Source organism: Lepeophtheirus salmonis, chromosome 13, assembly GCF_016086655.4.
Source record: "Lepeophtheirus salmonis chromosome 13, UVic_Lsal_1.4, whole genome shotgun sequence".
NCBI lineage: Eukaryota > Metazoa > Arthropoda > Copepoda > Siphonostomatoida > Caligidae > Lepeophtheirus > Lepeophtheirus salmonis.
The window spans coordinates 43,137,474-43,160,287 of NC_052143.2; the positions used below are offsets into that span (position 1 = coordinate 43,137,474).

The following is a 22,814-nucleotide window of genomic DNA, read 5'->3' on the forward strand; positions in this document are numbered from 1 at the left end:
TATCCCCCCGCCCAAAAAAAAAAAAAACCCCACCAAAATCATGCCTCAGCCACCATTTTCACCGGATTTTGCCCCATGTGACTTTTTCTCGTTCGCAAAACTGAAGAGACCTTTGCAAGGATGCCAATTTGCAGGAGATAAAGACTGCATAGCTGGAAGAGATCAAGGCTTTACCGAAAAGTGCTTATGAGAAATGTTTGTAGGATTGGAAAATGCGTTGGCACAAGTATATGAGGGATTTTTTGTTTTTTTAACTAGTATTAATTTATTCTGGTGCTCAATGAATAACATTACAAAAACAGTAAAGCTATCTAAGTACCTAGAAAAATATAAAGACCATATAAATTTTCCAAGAACAATAAAACGACACACAAAATTGAAAAAAACTGTAATTCATGAAATTTTTTAAATAATTTCTTGCAACATTTAAAATACATAGACACATTTCTATTTTCTTTGCTTTGATTGCATATAAACAGTACTGTAATTTTACGATTACTGCATGCAGGCTTACGTCACTTTTTGATATTAGAACAACAAAATCCTGTCGTTTTATTGACCTTCCGAAAACCACTTCTAGTTCTTCTGCCAATGTGTCATATATTGGCTCAGTGTTTTACATTCATATAGAATGTGAGATGTTGTTTTTCCTCTTCCCTACAAAAGTAGCAAAGTTTGTCGTTGCTTAAAAAAGCTGACACTTCCAGGATTCCATTATCACACGTAAAAAAACCATTATTCAGAAGGAGTCAGCAATGGGTTCTGAAAACTATTACAGGCTTGTCTTTAAGTTAACTGTATGTTTCTCCTCTTTAAAAATTTTTAATCTGTGGTAGTGATAATTCACACCACATTTTTGTTTATTGATACAACTTTTATCATAGCGAGCTGCTTTCTTAAACAAGGCTCCTTAGTAAAATCATAAGTATGCCCATGTCGTATCTTCTGCATTTTAGAATATTTTTTTATGCGTCATCATAGCTAAAAGATTATCCTTTTAATTCAGGAGATAATCCAAAAAAAAAAAAAACCAACATTCTCTGGAGAGAAGTGGGAATTTCTATCAAGGCACCTTTTAATGGAGCGTACACACCCATGACTAGTTCAAGAGTATCAAAAGTATTCTTTACTGTGTTTAGGAGGGAGCACCAATATTTTAATTTACTTACAATTGAACGTACCCCATAGTTGGAATATTGGAGATCAAAACAATCAGGGGATACTGTAGAGTTCCAAAAGTCCTCTCTTCTCAAACATTTCAGAATCAATTCAGCTTAAAGAGATTTCCAAAAGCTTTTTCAACCTATTGCTCCAAGCCCGGCTAGGCTTTTGGGAGTAGTGGTTTTTTTTTACAGAGATATTCCGTTTGCGTTGAAGGTCTAGGAAGTTCATCAATGCTTATAAGTTCCAAATTTTAACTTGCTCCCATCATTAAAAGCTAAGAGATTTAATTTGATTTGTATTTTTCTTTATTCGGGAAATAATCTCCTGCTTATTGTAGTCCATTGAATCCTTCCCAATAACAGCTCCAATCACCTTGATCCATTGAGGAATATATTGAGTTTATGGCATTACTATTTGGTATTAGCTCGGGTTTTTCTATATTAATTTTCATACCTGACAAAATCTCGAACCATGACAGAAGCCTATATATTTCAAAGATGGATCCCATCGTTAAAACTCTTCCAGCCGCTATGATTGCTGATGTATCATCTGCATAAGCATAAATGCATTCACAACCACTAATCTTTGTTTTTTTTCAATACTTCCTTATACCTTATTTGTAACAATAAGGGATCCACAGCAATTATAAAAAGAATTGCTCCTATGGGATCTCCTTGCTTGCATCCACGTTCTCCCTGGAAAGATCTTAATATGTGTTCTGACCCATAACTTGTATTGGTGTTTACAAGCATTGTAGCGACAGCTCTTTTAGTGAATTCTCCAAATCCTTTGCCTTACAGTGTTCTTATAATGTAGGTATGCGAGACACAGTCAAAAGCCTTTTCTAAGTCAATGTTGAATATAGTACAATTGGCAAAATTATCGAAAGCAGTCTGTAGGCTTGCAACAATATCTTCCATCTTCTGACCAGCTATAAATCCTCTCTGGGAATTATGTACTGAATCTTGCAGTGTCTTCCTAAGTCTTTCAACAGTTACATGTGAAAATACTTTGTACAAAGTGTTTTGAAGTGTGATTGGGCTCAAATTCTTAATGATTCTTATATATTTTCCTTTTTTGGGTATTGTAATAAGTAGACCATATATAATGGACAGTAACCCATCATCAGTATCCACTGAAATGGTTCCTTTAGAATCGGCGCAAGTTCATCAGCGTTAAGTTGATATATTTCAAAACCAAAGTCTGATAAGCCAGGAGATTTACCTTTTTTGTCGTACCTTCTTATTGCATCTACAATTTCTTCCTGTAAGAAGTGTTTCTCAGTTTCCTGAAATTACAATGGTATGCATTCTAGAGGTTCAACACGAATATAATCGGCAAGGCTGGCATTATTCTATACACACTTTTTGCACTTAATAGCTAATATACAGTCTCGGAATCTGTACAATTCTTGGTAGTACTTAGCCACTTCATCAGTGTCAAATTCACTCGTCTCATATCTTGAACTGTGTTTATGATGAGGGAACTTTATCTCCGGATTGCATCCTTTTCTAAATTGCTCTATTGATCTTTTCTTAACTTCTGATTTAGTATCACGATAATTGTGATTCAAGAGACCATTAATCAATTTCCTACTCCCATTATCTTCTCCTAGCTTGATAGGATTTCTGAGTTTAGCTTTTTTTTACTTCATTCCTACAGCTGTATTTTATAGCAATTTTTTTCCATACCAACTTCATATTCAGAACTTCTTCCGACACTTCTTTCCCCATCTCTATACGAAATCTAGCATTGGAGATCACTGCACTTATTTCCTCATGGCATTCCTCATCGTATAGGACGGATGAATTGAATATCATTCTCCCTTTTGGCTTTACGTTATGTATTGGTTCAAACTTAGCTAGAATAGACTGATGGTCAGAAATATTATTTGGAATAAGGGTCAATTCAATTTCAAATTCAGGTCTAAATCCATTCCCTGTTCTACAAAAAGAAATGTCGAGACGTGAAGATACAGGCTTATTGTTCCGTTTTTTAGTGGAAAAGGGGTTTGAGTCCATTCCTAACAGTTCAACACAGTCTACAATTTTTTTTTCTCCATAATTCTCCTCAGACTCCTAGAGACTTTAATAATTAACCTTTCCTGCCGCAGTAGAATCTTGTTTTTTTCAGTCTTACATTTAGATCTCCGATTACTATAGTACAACAATTACCAATTAATATATTTAGTTCATTAGAATAAAATTAAGGATTATTCTCATTTGGTCCATAAATCCCAAAAATGTCGACGAAAGCACCAACTTGTTTTATTTGAATGTAACATAGATTACCGCTTGTGTGAGAATATTTCAACAGAGAACTCAAACATTTTCTTACTAATATGGCTACTCTTCGACTATTTTCATTTGAATTTGATTCGAATATATCATAAAAACTTTTGATACCTGTTCTAGTATCAATAAAGACAACTATATCTGGCCAATCTAGAAATAACAAGTACTTTATCAGCTCTGTTTTCCTTGGCTCTGCTATCAGAGAATTTACATTTAAAGAACAGATAACTAATGTCATAAAAACTGAAGGAATATGAGAAAACACCTATCTTGTAGATTGCTGATACTTAGTACCAACACGTGTACTTTTCTTCCCCATTGATGTATATATATGAAGGAATTACTTTGAAGGAGACAACATACATATTGATGAATAAATAAATATTTTTTCATAAAAATACCAAGTCATTTTACTTTTTGAACCCATCTCGTATGACGCGCTGAGCTATAGCTCCTAACAATCTCTCAAAAAAATGAGTCCTATTAGACAATCAAATAAATAGACAAACTTTGTTTCCTAAATATACATTAATATTTGAGAAATTATGAAATACATTACATAAATTGTTAAATGCCTTTAATATGGTCGTATATTTGAATATAATTAAGACTTTGGGTCTCATTTTTGGGTTGGAACTTTGATGTGGAGATCTATTCGGATGGGTTTTCTATTAACATAAATATATTTAGAAGGGCAAATTTTTTTCATTAAAAATAACATATATATATTTTATAATTACTTATTTGCATGACCAGGATTTTTAGATATTGAACCATTATCTTCATCTGAGTAGTAATCATACTAACAAACAAAAAATTACTTTGAATTATTTTTCCCTTACATATCATTCCAACAACTACTAGAGAGAAGGACAGAATAGATTGAGTTTTTCACTGCAGACTAAAGATGCCTTCAACTCCATTACTCAGTAATATTTAAGATCAAATATGATATTAAAGGTATACTAAGTAAGGTGAAGAATTGTCCTCTTTTCCCGGACGTATACTCTTTTACATCTTGTCCGGAGACTTTTTATAAATTCATAAAATTTCGGATTTTAAGAGAGGGATAAATGACACTTTTTTAAAATCGACTTAAGAAGAATTTATTTTTTTAATCTGAAATATTTAAAAATAATAATTAAATTCAAAATATATTTTTAAAGAAATATATCTAAAAATCAGGCCTTCTTTTTAGTAGTCTTCGATTTATTTTCATTAATATGGATACAATGATTAATAGGTAATCCGCCCAATCGGTCACTTTGCAAATTAATCGTTAAATGCTAAAATTAAGATATTTTTGGGGTTTAGATAGTACTGGTTCAGGATTTTTGCTTTCAGGATAATCTGTTTACATAAGATATTAAGATTATATGAAACATTGTGAATAATTTAATTTAATTGAAATGCATCGTTCTTTTCCGAAAGAGTGGTATTGACTAAGTGAAAGACAGTGCAAGGCTAGATACGTGCTACCAGAGAGATTTAACATTGTTATACGTATTATTTATATTTACTGGTCTTGTTTTAATTGTATTTTGTAAGAGGATTTACTTGAAATGAATAAATAATCGGTCTATTAAGAAATGTCGATTAATAGATTATAATCAATTACTTATCGTTGCATATCTAGTAGATAGACAATATTTGATTGTTTAATATAACTGTATGGCCTCTTCCCTACCCTCTCCTGGCCTTTCTTTCTAATGGGTTTAACCATTAAAGGCTTTCTTTTTATAACGAAGATAGTTTTTGGATGAATTAAGAATCACAGAAATACACCCATAAAACTTTTACTCTTTACCTGGTCTACATTGTTCATACGAAGCATTCGGTATTCATTTATTCGTTGAAGGACTTCATCTGGACATTTCTCTTTGGGTTTAGCTTCTGAAATCGTACTTAATATCCATTTCCGATAGAATGATATCTTGCCAAAAATAGCTGGTCTGTTTCGAAGTCCACAACCATCAGATCTTCGAGTAATACCAACAAGATAAGGAACTACTTTTACTTTTGATTTGTTCTCCATGGATTTTTCAGCCATGATCATCCATACAGGTCCTCCAGAGTCTCCCTATTTGATAACAAAATAACTCTATAGTTATGCATAGTAACAAAAAAGAATCATTGTTATTACGTTACAAATGATTTGCTTCCGATCCAACGCTACAAAATTTAAAAGATATTTATTTATATTATATACCATGGTAGTAACCATATATGTATAATAAACATGGTTATAGGAAAAATACCCTGGAGAAAAATACCAATGGAAAATTACCATTGGGAAAATTTCCCGTAATTTACTAAGAAAAGGACAATATATCAGCTAAAAACTTGTTTTATACAATGGCAGGACCACCAAGCAGGTTAAATCAGTCCCCGCCAAATATTTCAAAATCAACCTCAGCCCATGGTTTTTAACCTGCTTGATATCTTTGCCGTAGCCTTAATCAACCCATTGGCTCCGAATTCATTTTGAAACAATCGGAAGAGGCCTAGATGCTTTGTGAAGTAGTGGTTGTGGTCTTTAACCTGCGTGGTGTCTTTGTTGTAGCCTTAATCTACTTATTGGTCCAGTGTTTTTAAGTATTTGGAGGAGGGGCTAAACGCTTTTTGAAGTGTCGGCGGTAGTTCTTAACCTGTAGGGTGTCCCCTGCTTTAGTCTTAAGCAAACCATGTACTTGAGGCTCATTTTAAAGTATTCAAAGGGGCCCTAAATGCATTGTGAAGGGGTTGTGATAATTTTTACCCTTCTTGGTGGCCTGCCATTGTACCAAACAAGTTTTGAGATGAGATACTTTGATTTGGTTAGAAAATGACCAGAAATTCTCGCAATGTCAACTTTCCACCCTCACAATTTTCTCCGGGGTAATTTTCCTTTCAAGAACAAACATACTTCCTAATATTGTTTCATGCTCTGTGTTTTCAATTTGAGATATTTCTTCAAACTCCTCTGTTTCAAAATTAACTTTAAAACGCCTTTGCTGATTTAAAAGAATGTCTGTGGCACAAAACTCGTGGACTAAATTTATTTCCATTCCAGCTTCCTAAAAGTTGGAATATTCATTATATTTAATAATTCTTTTTAAAAAAATACTGAATAAAGATGCACGTATAATAACAGTTTTCAAAATTTCAGTTTCCAATCTGGATAACTCGCGAAACGAAAATATTTTATCAAAAAAAGTGTTATGCTGAGAGTTGAACATCACACTTTCCAGGTGATAATAAAGGAAGAAGTGAAAAAACGTCATAATGATGTTCCATAAGATTAGTATTTAAGACGTTATTTGCTTCTTTTTTTTTTTTTTTTTTTTTCTTTTGCACAAAGCTATATACCAAACGGAGAAAAGTCCCGATTAGTTTGAGCAGTATACTGGGAAAAATATTACTCATGTGATATTTGCTTCTCCATTATTTATTACATAGCAAATGTTTTAGACAACTGTTAGCATGAAACTTTCTCTTTAAACACATTTTCGCTCTCTGATTGGTTGTAAGTTGGGCAATGGAATGAAAGGAACTGATATATATATATATATATATGTATTGATGAAAATCGTATGAACAATGGGCCTTTTAAAAACCCCCGACAATCAACATGTTAACCCTGACAATTTGAAGAATGTTGTGGAAGAGATGAGCTACAATCAGTAGTGAAAAGGGAGGAGGGTGAGAAGGAAACAAACTAGAACAAGGTAAAAATTACTCCGATTTCGATCCTCAATTCTACTCTGAGTATCAATAAGGACTTACAATTATAACTCCACAACAAATCCTCATTATTTTTCAGATTACCAATTCCAAAAAAATGAGCTAGCTACAAAATTCAAACGATTTACGTCATTACATAAATATCTATATTACTATTTTACGCGAACCTTAGTTCAGTATTTTTTACTGTTCACATGGGCATACCAATGACGTAGCTGAGAAGTGGTACAGAGAGAGAAATATTGATTTATTAGTCAATCGAAAAATTTAAGTATATTATTTATAAAGAAATAAAAAAAAGTTGGAGACACAAAATGGCCCTCCAGTATACTAGTTCCCAGCTGTGCCACTGGTAATCGAAATATAATACATATATATGTACTTCGATAAGAGATTTACAAGTCGAATCATTTAGGAAAAACATGTATCCCGTTCCAGAGTATAGTGGCTCATAGTGGAGAGTTTCATTAATCTTGGAGCACTCTTTTGAGCAAAAACCCCAGTTTTTCTCCGGCCATGCTATTCCTATTTCATCATTCTCATTACCTGTTGACCCTGTTCCACAATAATTATTTTCTCCAGGCTTTGCTTTTGGATCACAGGTAGCGCACCATCCATAGTTTAGCCTTAGACAATTGACATAGAAACATTTAGATTGTAGAAAAATAGTTAATTGACAAATACAGATTGTCTTACGTCCCATAGTTTGTTGGAGCGTCATTAAATCGTGTGAGATTATCCAAGAGCATGTCAATGGGATAACATTGTTTGGTGCAGTTACCTTTTACATCCAGAATTTGGTAGTTGGGTTGAAAAGATTCGGTAATGATTTTTCTAATGTATAATTAATTAAAGATTGTTTATCCAAGAAAAATATCCATCTTACTTTCCTATGCTGTATATTAAAAATGAGAAATTATTGCTAAATTAAGTATATCTTTTTAGTATGGATGGGGTTTTCGTAGAGAAAAAATATAGTTCTGTGATCAAAAAAGAAAAATCGGATGGCATTGTGTTTCTTTTTTACAATTATGTTCATTTTATGTTAACTATTTTATCAATAAGATCTCCTTCTCAAACAGTAATTAAATAACTATCCCCACTTTTATTATACTTTATTGTTTTCGATTCATAGTTTATATATATTTGATTATAATTATAATATTCTACCTGCACTTATTCTCTTATAAATTTTGAAGTATTCATTCCATAGAACACTTGTAGATTGTTTCACCTCCTAATAATATAACAGGCAGCTGATGTGATGAAAAAATCTTCAAATCAGGTATATCAGAAGGTTCGCTCCCGCCTTTTCCTTGTACGCTACAAAAATTACACCATACATTTGAATAGGAGTGAAGATTTTGTCGAGTTTGAGGAGAAGGCAGGAGTATCACTTATGGTGCTAATGAATTAAAACCCTTATTAGAAGCATAAACTGCTTGTTATATATATGATTAAAATATATTATAGCTATAAAGAGGTTAATCTTCAATAATAAAATTAGCATTATATCAGAGAAAATATTATAAAATTATATTCAAATGTGTTGTAAGAGTTGGGGTGTAAGTAGGGATTGCTACTTGTATACGCAAATTGTACCATTTGCAATTCATTCGTCTTAAAATGCATTATTGAATGTCAACATGGGTATTTCTAATTACCAACTATTAACTGATACTATCATTTTGTTTTAATCGACTAAATTACATGGTTATTACTATGCATTTATGAGTAATATAATTGGGAAAATCTGAACTTTGTAATGTGTCACATATCAATCATACATTCAATTATTGTATTATCATTATACCAAGTACGCAGAAGGTAGGCCTATGGGGCTGTAGCCCCCCCCCCCACTCCCACCAAATTGAGGATTTTTTGCGTTTTACTAGAAAATTTAATATTTGACCTTTTTTTCAAAAAATTTATTATTTGAAATATTTTAATTTTTTTCAAAAAAAATCCAAAGCCAATACTCGCCCTCCCCCACCCCCCACACACACAAATATGATCATGCGAGCGCCTCTGCCAAGTACTGTAAACAGTAAATCTTTAGATAAAAATATTCATCTCATTTTTTGGTTGCAATTTTTACAATTCGTTTATACAAGTTCCAACTATTACAGAATCGCAACTTGTACACAACTTATAAACGTATATATTTTTTTTATGCTTCTAAAAAATATTACATCAAAAGTAGGTAGAGTTAAGACCACGATGATCTATAAAAAGTAAATATAGTTTTAAATAGACGAATTCCACCAATCCAACTTGTACATGTTGCTTTTCTCTACGTTTTGCACATCCCTACTTATGAACTATCTTACTCACGATATGTGGCCATGTCGAATAAGATGTACACCTGTTTTGTTATTCTTCTTTTTCCAAATTTTCTCAAATTTAAGACAATCCTTTTGAAGCATTCCTGGTGGAAAGTATTTGGATGTTTGGACACAACTATGGAATATTTTTTCATGCACATTGCAACTGTCAATATCCGTATTTTCTAGGCCGGATGCATACTACATATTATGGGTGATAGTTATTTGTAAACAGCTATTAATATCCACATTGCTTTGTTACTTATTATTAATTTATTAAAAATAATTAATAAATGCTCCACGTTCAGTTTTGAACGGGTGAGCCTGGAAAAATTGAGCGATTAATGGAAAAAGTCATTGAACGGTGTTCATTTCTCAGGTCCTTTTTTATGGTTAGCCAAAGAAATTGTAATATATATTTTATACCGAGGCCAAAGCTAAAAACATGTGACGAAACGATGAACATGTGATCAATTATTGTTCCAATTTTAGAGAGCTACAAAAATATTTTTCCCATTTCCCATTCATGTTACTTGCAGATCCGCAGATTCGGATCTTGAACTCATAGAACTGGAACCGAGATCGCAATATATTACTTATGGGTCTCTGTTTCTCTGCTTATTTTCGTTTATTGAAGAATACAAATGTATAGTTGCGCTATAATTAAAAATATTACTAGGCAATATTTGAATACAGTACCGAATAAAATACTTAGAAGGATTATAATAATATGTAATATATATTTGCAATTCGTTTTAAAAACCTTTTATAAATAATCTCTCAATGATAGTCTTAATATATGATATGCCAAAGATAAATAGCATTTGGGTATGATTGTCTTATTTGACTAGCTACTAAATGATTTCGGACCTTTTTATTTTTCCTTCTTTTTCGAGGAAAGGATGCGTGATGCAATAAAGGTTCATACACTTTCAGTTTGTAGTATCCCAAAAATGACATTTTGCGAGTTAAAAAGTTTTTTGTAGGCATCTAAATTTAGACAAAAATTGATCAAATGTTGTTCGTTCTTGTCTTACAAAATGAGCGAAAACTAAACAACAACTAATAAATGAGGTCGACAAAATAGTTCATTGGACCTCCATAGAATATAAAGGGGTTTCAATTTTTACCTTAACCTTGAAAGGAAACTTGCATCGTTCAAGAGGAGAAGGCCCCATTTGAGTTCTACAAGTTCCTACTTCATGTGATATTCCATATCCTGCACGAAATATTGGATTGACTTTAAATTGACTAAACTAATCGGATGGAGATAAAAAGAATATTTATCGGCATTGAATTCATATATTTATTCTTTACCTTTGTTTTAGAGTCCTTTCCAAAGACCTCCTCATACATTATTTTTATGTCTGCTGACTTTGTACTCTCCAATACTTCATTGAATAGCCAATCCTCTGCGATTTCAATAGGAATAGGCGCCCTATTTCTCTTCCCATTCAATGAGGGGTCACAAATTGGCCGATCCAATTTTACTAAAGCAATATCATGCGTGTCTCCTCCCTCCAATCGAAGGTAGTCGGGATATAATATAATAGAGCTGGCTTGAAATTTAAAATCATTCTCAAAACTTGAGTATCGCTGCTCTATTAATTATAAACAAATGTATTATTGAGTCCCTATTTAGTCATTGCACTTGGATAAATAATGATTTTTTTTTAAATAATCAAACTCATTTTTCTCCTCGTTTTTTTTTATTTATTTTTTTCCATTAAATAAATGTTTTTTAATGCCAAAGTATTCATATGCCAATTGCATATATTAGTATGGACTATATAATAAAGAAAAATAAATCAGAGAGATTTATTTCACAATATGATTTTGATTTATTTTGCCTAGATTACGAATTCATTACATTTATCGATTTCTATGTGTTGTATATTATAATATTACATACAAACAAAATTATTTATTATACTGTATCAGGGGCGTACGTTGGAAGAGGGCTGGAGGGGCTGTAGCTGAGGACTTTTTGACGGGATTGGTTGGCTCCCATTTGAAGTAATATCATTGTAAATCAGCTATCATAACTGATAATAGTTTACAAATGCGTGATAAATACCGTGTGTGGCGTGAGAATGTGGTATTAAGTGTAAATACGAGAATCACGCCAATAGTTTATGAACTAACCCAAAAAAAATATATATATAAATCTGTTAGGTGGTAAAACAGTCATTAGCTTGTTGTTCAAATTTTCAAAGCATCCTCAATATTTTTTGAATTTTCTTTCTTTTATTACTTATTAAAACTTTTTCCACCAGTCAATTTGCTGCCTATACTTTTGCCTCCTATTGCAGTGGTATTGGCAGAATTATATTTTTTTGGAAGGGGGCTTAGTTATTAGAAATATTTTTGAAAAAAAAAACTACAAATTAAATTTCAAAGACAAAAATTTTGGAAATTTTTTTATAATATCCATAGTTATTCTCAAAAAAATTTAAAAATAAAATTTCAAATATTAATTTTTTAGGAGGAAAATTTCAAAAATCTGTAGCTACTAAAAAAAAGTTAAATTTCTTTGAAAAAAAATTCAAAAATCTACAGCTATTTACAAAAAACTACCTTTTTTGGTAAAAAAATTCAAATTGAAAATTTTTTGGAGGAAAATTTTAAAAACCTATAACTATTTACAAGAACGTTAATTTTTTTTTCAAAAAAATTCAAAAATCTACAGCTTTTCAGAAAAAATTTCAATTATCAATAAATATTTTAAGAGAATTAAATTTTTAGAAAAAAATAGGAAAATTAAATAAAATTTCAAACATTAAATTTCTTGTGAAACCAAAAGTTCCTTAAATAGGGGGCTACATCCCCTCCAGCCCACCCTCTGTGGACGCCATTGTATAGAATTTGTCATTTAACATATTCACTGCCTTTTTATGTTATAGGTTCTAACTTTACTATTAGTCTGTTCTTTTAAAACGTTACTTTCTTTCTATAGATTGAGTTTCATTCATTTATTCAAGCCTTGAAGATAATGACTATAAATAGGGTGGCATTGGTCAATAAGACCTTTTTAAAAATAGACTCATGATCTTGGATCCGTGATTATTTACATCTTTGCCCTAATAAACACTATTTCTCCTTTATTCATCAGCATTTTCCTTCTTTCTTTTTCTGATCTATAGCTGCTGTGCTACAGCCTAAAATTTGAACCAATAATACACTCTAAAAAGGCGGCGAAACTGTTATAAGGCTAAATCTCCAAGGTGCAAAATAACCAGAAGTCAAAATGTATACAAGAAAATTACCGCTGCAAAATTACGAGTCATCTCATATCACATCACTTTTTATTGAATATCTCAACCTGTTAAATAATTGTGTATCCAGGTTTTAACTAATATATGATGTCTTTGTAATTCCCTTTCTTTTTAACAGTATCAACTATTAAAAACTGTTAAATGCTTTACAGTTATCCTTGAAGTCATGTAGCTACGTAATAATTATAGGTATTGCATTTTGAATGCACCCCCAATTAAATATTATTTTATTAAAATGTTACCCAATGATTCACTGTTTGCTCCAATCCAAATTGATATCCTTTTTGAGGAGTTATACTACATAAAATGAGAGTTTATTTACATAAGTTTATGATAAAATAGATGATTTCGAAATAATTTGGTTATGGTTCATGCAAATGAAAAAAAAATGTATAAGTTCTAAACAAATAGAAAGAAATTGAAAATTAATATAACAACTAAATTATTTACACACATTTGAAAGGAAACTCTAAGGAACCACATTTATATTAATAAAACAAAATTTGTAAGAATTTTTTAGAAGTTACACTGTAACAACTAGGGTTTATTAGCGGCACTTAATAACATCAAGCAATGCGGGGTACTTACCCTAGTACATAATAAGTTTTCTTTATTTTTTGCATAAGCTGAAATGCTAAAATTGTTCTTATAAGTTAATCTCTGATGATTATACAAAAAAAAATATTACTGTAGGAAAAAATAACTTACAAATGTTTCATCAAGGAATAAATTAACTCAAAATTATACAATATAGTAATGAAACGCGCCTTTTAGTTTGAATATATTTACTTGGCTACTACAAAACACTTCCCCTCTCAAGAGGACTTTCTCATTTTCCATCATGGTGTATGTAATGTTTTCTTCTTTAGGAAGAATTCACCTTGTGAATTAAGTGGAAAAGGGAATTTGTGGGGTTTACAAAGTTATTTATAGAATAAATCACAGCACTCTCAACACCCCTAGTGGCCAAAAAATTGATCACGTGGTCGGGCATTTGTTTGTATTGCCATGAACTTAGAGTCGTAATTAATCATAGCTAAGAACCATTTAGTTTGAATGAATGAAGATATTTTTCTTACATTTACAAATGAATTTTTCCCATCTGCACACGTCAGAGGTGGATCCACCAGGCAAAAGCAATGAGCTGCACTATTGTTCCGATAAGAAAAAGTTAATTATAGAAAAATGATGATGGATATAGAAATATAAGCAACCTTAAAACAAATTGTGTATTTACCAATGCTCCTGTACAAACACTCTGAATCATAGTCGCGTCAGGCATCTTTGTCTCCATATCAATTCGATACACTTCAATATATGCCAAAAAAGGCCAAGCAGTGTGAGAAATGCTTCCATGGAACTCAGAGAGTACTTGCCCCACTTTGTTGTAAAGAGAAGGAAGGGATACAAATCACTGGATCTATAAATTTAGGTTTGATTACCTTGGGCCTCAGTGAATACATCTTCGGATTGACTGATCTGTAAAATACTCTCAAGATTAAAAATATATGTTCATTAAATAAATAGAAAAGGAAACACTGTTTGTATTATTGTTTTTTTTTATTATTATTTCCATTCTTTGATGGGTCGTCTTGGGGATTTCGTCCCCCTTTTAAAGAATAATCCCCACCTGTCTTTGATGTAATTTTTAAAAAAAAAAAAATGAATAATAAAATAAAAATATACAGATTTATTTAAATATAATTATAATATTTTCCCTACTCTAATGCTATTTTTAATGCAGTAGATTCTCCTTTCTATTGTATTAGTTAATTTTCTCCCAAAAAAAAAAAAAAAATATACAAATATATAAGACAGCTCATATCAGCAAGGGTTTTAATTTAGTAGTACCATAAGTCTCGCTCCCGCTTTGTCCTCGCGCTCTACATAAATATCATCCCTACAGTCATAACAATAGATGTGAATCTTGTCTACCTTGTGGACAGTTCGATGGTATACTATTTTTAACTAGTCTTGTAATAGTATGGTTGTGTGGTACTTAAAAGATGTCATGTCATACATACAATCCAGTCCATTCCGAATAACATTCCTGTTATGGTTACTTGAAAAACGTTCCAAATTTTAAAGAGCCTTTTACAAGGCTCATTTTCACTTATAGCATAGAAGGTATCTGAGTTTACCATTTGAATTAGTTAAGTAAAACTTGAAATATCTTTCAAACACATTAATATAATCCATTATTCTTAACTGAGGCATAATTAAAGTCTAATTTGGGTTTATTAAAATTATAGAAGATTAATTGATGATGACGTCATTTGGCAGATATTTATTATTACATCATTAATCGAAAACATTTCTATAAGAGTTGTTGATCCATTAGGGATACAATTTTATACAGTTATATTCACACATTTATTTATAATACTTAAATATATTTATATGATCTTGTGTTAGTAGTCTTGAACGAATCAAAAAGTACCAAAACACTACTGTTTAGACTCGGTACGAGTCCTATTTTTCGGCTCAATCTTATGTGATTTTTTTCTATACCGATTGGTACTGAAAGTTCGGTTAAAACTACGGTCTCAGATCGTGGACGTGGATCGTTTCTTGCTCTCATTCTCTGTACCGATTTTTTCCCCATCCCATTTATGCGACTTGTAAACATATTAAACAATTTAAACTTAATATGACGTCAGTGTAATGATACTCACAGTTTTTGAGACATGCATGACGTCATCAACTCTAATCTATATAATTGACAACTTTTTTTAAACTGGTACAGACCAAATTTTTGTGTGAGACGGATCGAGATCAAACTTCATTAAAAGACAAATTCAAATTAAAACGGTATGAAACCGTTCCAGGATTTTGAGACCGAAAACCAACGCTACTAAGTACATACATATACAATAAAAAACTTACCGTTGAAATAATTTTTTTCTTTTTCTTATGTGATCGAAAGGCACCTTTCACTTTTGTGCATTTTTGGACTTTTGTTTGACAAATATCTGGATACTCCATGTTTGCAAGACTTACAATCAAGAGACAAGGGAATAAGAATAAATAAATCACTCTCATTTCTTATTCCTTCACTAGTTTAATATGCTTATTAATCATTATATACGTTGATCAAGGTACTTTTTTTAGATATAGGTATATGAAATAAATCATTCGATAAGAGAATAATTCTTATGATATACATTGATTAAATAAGAGAGAAGATAATTCATGAAACTCTCATCGATCAAAATGTTCCATTTAATGAATATAAAAAAGGATTCGCGAAATGTAATTGACTAATTAATAAATATTATTTCATTAATTAGAAATATTGTATACCTGTGCGTATTTGATATCTACATTTATTATTATAGCAACGTTTTTCTGTATGGATGTTAGGATGGTATAAAGTCATTTTTGATACAAGTAGCAACGTGTAAATGTAGTTAATGCTTAGTGTGTTTTATTTAATTACAAATGATATTATTTTTGTTTTAAATCAATATTTTTTTTAAAAGTACAAAGTTGATATATTTGAAATATTGAAAATACTTCAATATTTTTTATTTTAAATAAAAACAAAAAAAACTCAACTTTAACCAAACTTGGAAACAAGGAGTTTGTTAAATTTGTTCAATCAATATAACCACCTACATTATCAATCATAGACTTTACGAGTTGCCGGAAGGTCTTGCAAGATAAAATGACAAACTCCTCGGGCAAGTTGTCCCACGGAGACACTATGACACCCTTCAGTGAGTCCACATTTGTTTGTGGAGGTTTGTTGGTTTCCCTCTCCAAGGTGTTCCACACAGAAAAGTCAAGTGGGTTCAAATCTAGTGATGAAGGGGTTCATATTTCTTTACCTCTTTACCTTCGAGTCTACTAGCCTTCAAGACCTCTGTCAGAAGGGGGCATGGGATCCTTGTGTATGAGGAAAATCCAAAGTCACCCCTTACGGCCCTCTAGATGGTACTAGCAGTCACAGTGACGTCGTTGGCGAGGTGATTCCTCGATTTGATGGGGTCTTGCATGATTTTCTTTTCTCCAAGCTGGACAGGTACTCCGTAAAACTTTCTTAATTTTGTCCTCCATATTCTGGTTCCCTGGAGAGGTCTTATCCATCATTCTTCATCGTGAACTCCCTGAAAACTATGCTCCTGGAGCACTTTACAATGCGCATAATTCTCACCCCTCAATATAAAAGTTCAGCCTTTTTGCTTACTCATGATGACGACATGAAATAATGTTTATTATAGTTTGTTTATGCATAAAGGATGGGTGAACTAGAATGTCGAAAATAGTCACTAAACCTTCCTACATTAATGAGAAAATTAACATTAATTAAGAACCCACGTTTTGCTACCTAACTCTTTGAGTTTATACTGTATATATTTATTTTAATCTATGTTCATGGCAATTTTCTGTTTCAGGGGTTAATGGATTTGATGGCATAGAAGTTTTTCTCCATGATACATATTACGTTCATCCTAATAATATACTATAATGTTCCATGGTAGATAAAAGAAAAATACTTGATCCTCCTTCTCCAATAATATATTCTTTGCTTTGCAAAGTTATTGAGGTAGTATTAAAAGGTTACGATATTTGAATTTCAACTATTGAAACATATTCATTAGTGTTACTTAAAACAGTGTTCTTTAATGAAATATTAGTCATAAATAATAGTTCGTATATCATACTCGTTTCATTATTAAATAACCCAAAAGTGTTTAAATTATAAAATTTGTTTTTTACAACCAAATATCCCAATCAATAAATCCATTTATATTAGACTTGGATATTAAGCGAAAACGAGCACTGTTCATGCTTTACGTCTATTTAGAGAGTTTGAACGAAAAAAACATTTGAACGACGTTCATTTAGAAGTTCATTGCTTCATTTTTTTATGTTGTACTTCCAAGTACAAATTTTATCCAAGTCCAAAGCTAAAACCACATAACGAAACAACGATAAAACTTTTGATAAAATTACAATGTCTACAATAATAATTTTTGCCCGCTAGAGGGTACTGAGAGTACAAGGACGACTAGAAGGACAGCAACTAACACTTATCTTTTCAAGAGCGTGACCAAGAAAGGGAATAAGAATTTAATCCAAACAGGTTGATATAATCTCAGTTTGAACTTTTTAGTAAGAATGCCGTCATTTTCATATAATAAATGAATTATTCTGATAATTTAAAATTTTTTACTGTTTAGTGTATCATATATTTCTAATTATATAAACAAAAATGTAATAACTAAAAAGGTGAAAATGTTCTGCGTGCCAAAATGTGATAGTGAAGTAAAAAAAAATATTTGCAAAAAAATATCGTTTCATAAATCTCCAAACGAAAACTCGGCAAAAAAACATATGGATTCCAAAAGAACACTGAAAATCAAGTTTGGAGCCATAAATATATATTTTGTCGTTTGCTCTAAGCATTTTAATGAAGAAGATTTTATTAAAGAGAGTCGAGACTCTCATAGTCGAAGGAAGGTGAAAACAACAACATTATCTCGAAATATTTTAAATAAAGATGCTTATCCCCACATATTTTCAAATCTTCCTTCATATATATCACATAAAATAAATCGTCTCTCAATATTTAGTACTTCTTCATCAGGACATCAAAGGAGTCAAATACTTAAAAATAAACAGAATCAAGAATTTTTTATACAGGATAATTTCAATACTCTGGATGAAGGTTTTAAAAAGATTAAAAATAAAATGAAGTTATTCTCAAAGGATTTATAATTATAAATCATAAGGACATTTTCACTTTCATTTATTTAGATGAGGATCTGGACATTCCTCATAATACTGTCGAACCTAGACATTAAATCCGACCTTACTTTTTCTTCTGTATATATGGAGGAAACAAAATTAATAACAAAGAAGTCAAACACCTATGTCAAGAAGGAAAACTTTGTAAAGTATCTTGCACTTTAAATACTCTTTCTCCTTTTTAAATCTTGGAAAGATGCTCCTCCATCCAACCATATTCTTCTAAAGTCAATTTTAAATTGATTAGAGGATAGATCTTTCATGAATGATGAAAAGCTTCAATTTCAGTTATCCTTTTTTATAGAGCAAATCCTTTAGGCAATTAAACCCCCAATTAATCGTCGCTATTCGTCATTTCTTCTTAGAACTTCATCAAATTGGCAAAAGCTATCTCCTCTTTTTATCAGGAATGGATTACGTCAAAATCCCTTTGTCTTCCCTCAATACCGGGCCGTGCAGAATTATTTACCGATTTTTGTTCAGAACATATCGCGGACAATAATGACATTTCGAATGACTCGAGATACAATTTATTCATACATTTTGAGAATAATAAAATAGTTTGTGATCAAATTTAATCAATGTAGCCACCATTTGACTCAATTAAACTGGTTAGGCGACGTCTGAAGCTGCCACAAACTTGCTGGATGTAATCGGCGTCCATGGAGGCCCAGGCCTTGTTGACAGCAGCCTTTAAGGCATTTATGTTCTTGTGTCGTTTTTTGCAGGCCTTGGTTCCCACGTGCGCCTAGATAGAGAAGTCTAGTGGGTTCAGATCTGGGCTCTGAGGGGCCAGTAGTCCTTGGCCAAAAGTTCATGTTGTCTTGAGCCACTCCTGAGCTTTCTTGGAAGCGTGGGCGGGTGCTCCATCTTGTTGAAAAATCCAAGGAAAGTTGCCGACTATGTATTTGATCCACAGAAGGACCTTGGACGCCAGAATCTTCACATAATCCTCCGCTGTTAATCTGAGCCAGTGATGCACCATACCGGCTTCATGGCCTTCCCGTTGGATCTCCAAGCATCTCCAAAGCTCAACACTTTCATTTTGCCTGATTGAAAACAGGATCGACCGTAAAAGTTTTCTCATCTGAAAAATGATGATGCGTCCAGATGAGCTTTGATATCATTAAAATTTTCTTGGCACGCTCAAGTCTGACTTCCGCTGACGTTCAGTTAGCAGAGGGCGTTCAGTACGCCTCAGGGACTTTCCTCCAGCCCTTTTCAATGCCCTTGAAACAGTTGATCTCGACGTTCCCATCTTTCTGGCCATGTCGGCAATGGACCTATTGGTAGTCCTCTTGAACACTGCATTTACTTGCCTTGTTGAGACAGTGATCTTCCTGCCAGCCCCAGAGGAATGCTTGAGATCACCCCCAGCCTCCAAGCGCTTGGAAACGTTGTAAACTGTCTTCAACGAGGATAAAATAAACCTGTTCCTCAATACAACATTGAATTATTTTTTTTTTTTTTCTTTTCTCCTTTGTTTTATTTCCAATGTAATTTTTTCTTGTTTATTTTATGAGGCACTCCCGCTCGGAGGAGGGCAGCAATTTGATCCTCTTTGTTTCCTGATTGGACATGGGCTCACGTGTGGAAGTTGTTATGCTCTCACAGGAAGGATTTTTATTTATTTAAACAGTAAAATACGAAACAATCAGATGGGTTGCCACAAAACCTCTTAAAAAGTATATTTACATCATCGGTAAATAATTTTGCATGCCTCGGTATCATATCTACGTAGAATCACAGTGGAAATAAACGTAGAACTTGTGTATAGTCAAAGTGTCTTTTGTTATTTAAATAAGCGCATTCAATCATTAACTTCACTACATTTTCATATTATGATTGATCAAGGTATGTTTTAATGTATTCCTTCAGTTTGTAATAATGGCCAGAAAGAAAACGGCTCTAACAAAAGGATAAAATAAATCTGACACTTTAAATTTTAATCATAATGACGAGATTCTAAGGTACAGCATTGAAATATTTTTTTTTGTTTTCTCCTTGTGTTTATTTCCAATGTAATTTTTCATGTCGATATATCTACGCTCCGGCTGTTTTTACATAAAAACTAACAATTTACATAAATATAATATTATGTTAAAAAGTATATAAAATATTGCAATTTTAATTATTTTGCAAAAAAAAAAAAAAAAATATGAAAAATACCCAAAATATGTCTCAATTGAAGAAAGTATGATCCCATATTTTGAAAAGCATTATGCCAAGCAATATATTCAAGGTGCCCATAATTTTCTTATATGGTCTCATCGACAGTCAATAAGGCTTATCAATTAATGAAAATGAAAGGAATAAAAATGACACATAAATGAAATAATTAAATGAATTTATAGAACTATTAACCATCTATTAATGCAAAAGTTAAGGAACAACAGTTTTACAAGACAAGCATCTACCCTCAAAACAGACTGGCGTTTCAAGATTTGACAGAAAATATTATTGGATAAGTCGCATAGAGTTCGCAGAGGTTTGCAAAGAATACAATGAGGAAACTCCCTTTGTTTGTGATAAATATGAGGTTGGTCTGCATCTAAAATGCTTTAAAAATATTAGATTCAATAGAAAAATAAAATCAGGCTTGTAAGCGTTCTGCTATTTTGGCGTTCCGTTCAGCCTTCCATTCATTTTTTTTTTTTTTTTTTTTTTACATTTAGCCGTTCCAATATTCACGTTCCAATCATTTTATAAATATCAGCGTTCCTATGATGTTCAGGGATACCTCATTTGACAACTATGTTTCAAGATTTTTTTAACACAACTATACGGTGAATATTAGCGTTCAAATGTGCTACAACTGATTGAAATCGGGCCCTCAGACGGGAATAAGATACCCCGTATTGGTTTCCGAAAGCCTGAAAATCGGATCCTCTAAAAATCGGAGGTGGTCTTGACCTGGGTGAAGTACAACTACCAGAGGGAAACTATGTGTTTCAGAAGGACTCTGCCCAGGGCACAAGGCTAGGACAATGCAGCAATGGCTCCAGGAGGATTTTTCCGATTTCTGGCCTCTCTCCTCGCCCAACATGAATTATCTCGACTATGGTATCGGGGCCTATGTCGAAAGTAGGTCTTGTGCCATCCCCCGTCCCACCTATTACATGCTAAAGACCTTGCCGAGAGGGAGTGGGGTTCCATGTCCAAGGGCCACGTCAAGGTGTGCGAAGCCTTCAGGCAGAGGCTGAAGCCAATGTAGCTGCAGAGGGAAGCCATTTCGAGAAATAACTTGGTAATTATTGTTCTTTTGAATAATATATAGCCCACCCTTTCAACACTATATTGTTCTTGGTGAAGTCGATTTTTCGTATACTACGTATAAAGTAGCCATTTTATAAAAATAAAAATAAATCATTTTTTCCTTTTAAACCAATTTTATCTAATAGTTTATGTTAAAAAAGACATTTTGTCTTTTGATATCAAAGTCCTGTCTCTAGCTTCAATATGTTATGTTTTGTCTTTTATTTACTTTTAAATCATGACGTAGGGATTTCTTTTAAATAGATAGGTAGGTACCTTGTGTTTTACGAGTTTGTATATTTTAATAGTCAAATGTATGTACATCCTTTTAAATGTAATCCCTTACAGAATATATGTTTTAGTGTATGATTGTACCCCCAATCTAAAGGTGTTCTTATTGACTTTACTCTGGTCCGTTGCTTCCGTCTGTAAGTGGTGTTCGTGGAACATTACAAGTGGCGACGAAGATGGTGAAACTACTACCAAGGCTCACGCTCGCGGAGCTGAGATGCGAATGTTCCAGGTTGGAACTAGGAAGTGAGGACGAATTGAGGGGTAAAAAAGAAATTGGAACTCGTGGTATTGGTGAGAAGTACATCGAGGGTTGTGATCCCAAGTCCTTCGACTTCAACGATGGGGCTCAAGCCTCTGGAGATGGTGCTTCAGGCACGACGGGACAGTTGGGGTACGGCAGCCCTCTCCATTTGTGATGGGGTCCACGTAGAGGCCATAGATGGTCGTCATGGTGGGACAAATTTGAAATATACGTGTCCTTGTTTGGGGAATTGTCCCCGGAACGTAAAAAGTCTCTCCTGCTTCACTGTGCTGGGACAGAGGTCCAACAATGGTTCAACACCATACAGATTGTTGCATTGCCTGAGGAGGACGTCTTCACCTCGACGGTAAGGGCAATTCGGGATGCTTTCTCCCCAACGGAAAGTCTGTTGTTTGAACGCTTCCGGCTCTCTGAGATGAAACAGGGAGTCAGGGAGCCTGTGGATGATTACGTGACTCGGTTGCGTGGC

The 22,814-nt window shown here is 32.8% G+C and overlaps 2 protein-coding genes across 4 annotated transcripts; both read right to left on the reverse strand.

Moving 5' to 3' along the window:
* Window positions 1–3,967: 3,967 nt before the first annotated feature.
* Window positions 3,968–8,016, reverse strand: LOC139904749 (uncharacterized). Of its 3 annotated transcripts, XM_071892963.1 has the most exons (8): window positions 7,878–8,010; window positions 7,728–7,807; window positions 7,386–7,396; window positions 6,364–6,514; window positions 5,602–5,630; window positions 5,266–5,538; window positions 4,199–4,260; window positions 3,968–4,126 (listed from the first exon to the last, which is right to left on the reverse strand). In XM_071892963.1, exons 1-8 carry the CDS (start codon window positions 7,928–7,930, stop codon window positions 4,078–4,080), a joined length of 708 nt encoding a protein of 235 aa, XP_071749064.1. In that variant the 5' UTR covers window positions 7,931–8,010; the 3' UTR covers window positions 3,968–4,077. The 3 variants fall into 3 exon arrangements, with proteins under 3 accessions (XP_071749064.1, XP_071749065.1, XP_071749063.1); XM_071892964.1 differs by lacking the exon at window positions 7,386–7,396 and having other exon boundaries at window positions 7,878–8,016; XM_071892962.1 differs by lacking the exon at window positions 7,386–7,396 and having other exon boundaries at window positions 7,564–7,807.
* LOC121128674 (uncharacterized) lies at window positions 7,937–15,907 on the reverse strand. Its single transcript, XM_071892961.1, has 9 exons — window positions 15,667–15,907; window positions 14,223–14,259; window positions 13,995–14,160; window positions 13,860–13,929; window positions 13,023–13,077; window positions 10,823–11,106; window positions 10,636–10,761; window positions 9,516–9,706; window positions 7,937–8,076 (listed from the first exon to the last, which is right to left on the reverse strand). Exons 1-9 carry the CDS (start codon window positions 15,820–15,822, stop codon window positions 8,064–8,066), a joined length of 1,098 nt encoding a protein of 365 aa, XP_071749062.1. The 5' UTR covers window positions 15,823–15,907; the 3' UTR covers window positions 7,937–8,063.
* Between the last annotated feature and the right edge of the window lie 6,907 nt (window positions 15,908–22,814).

Excerpts from the sequence above, each read along its gene's own strand:
- LOC139904749 (XM_071892962.1), bottom strand. The coding sequence starts at position 7,930 with ATGCTCTTGGATAATCTCACACGATTTAATGACGCTCCAACAAACTAT. Across the intron at positions 7,808-7,877 it reads GCTCCAACAAACTATGGGAC|GCTAAACTATGGATGGTGCG; the intron begins GTAAGACAATCT and ends CAATTGTCTAAG. Across the intron at positions 5,631-6,363 it reads GCATGAAACAATATTAGGAA|CGTTGGATCGGAAGCAAATC; the intron begins GTATGTTTGTTC and ends TAAATTTTGTAG.
- LOC121128674 (XM_071892961.1), bottom strand. The coding sequence starts at position 15,822 with ATGAGAGTGATTTATTTATTCTTATTCCCTTGTCTCTTGATTGTAAGT. Across the intron at positions 13,930-13,994 it reads AATACACAATTTGTTTTAAG|TGCAGCTCATTGCTTTTGCC; the intron begins GTTGCTTATATT and ends TCGGAACAATAG. Across the intron at positions 9,707-10,635 it reads AGTTTCCTTTCAAGGTTAAG|TATGCATCCGGCCTAGAAAA; the intron begins GTAAAAATTGAA and ends CATAATATGTAG.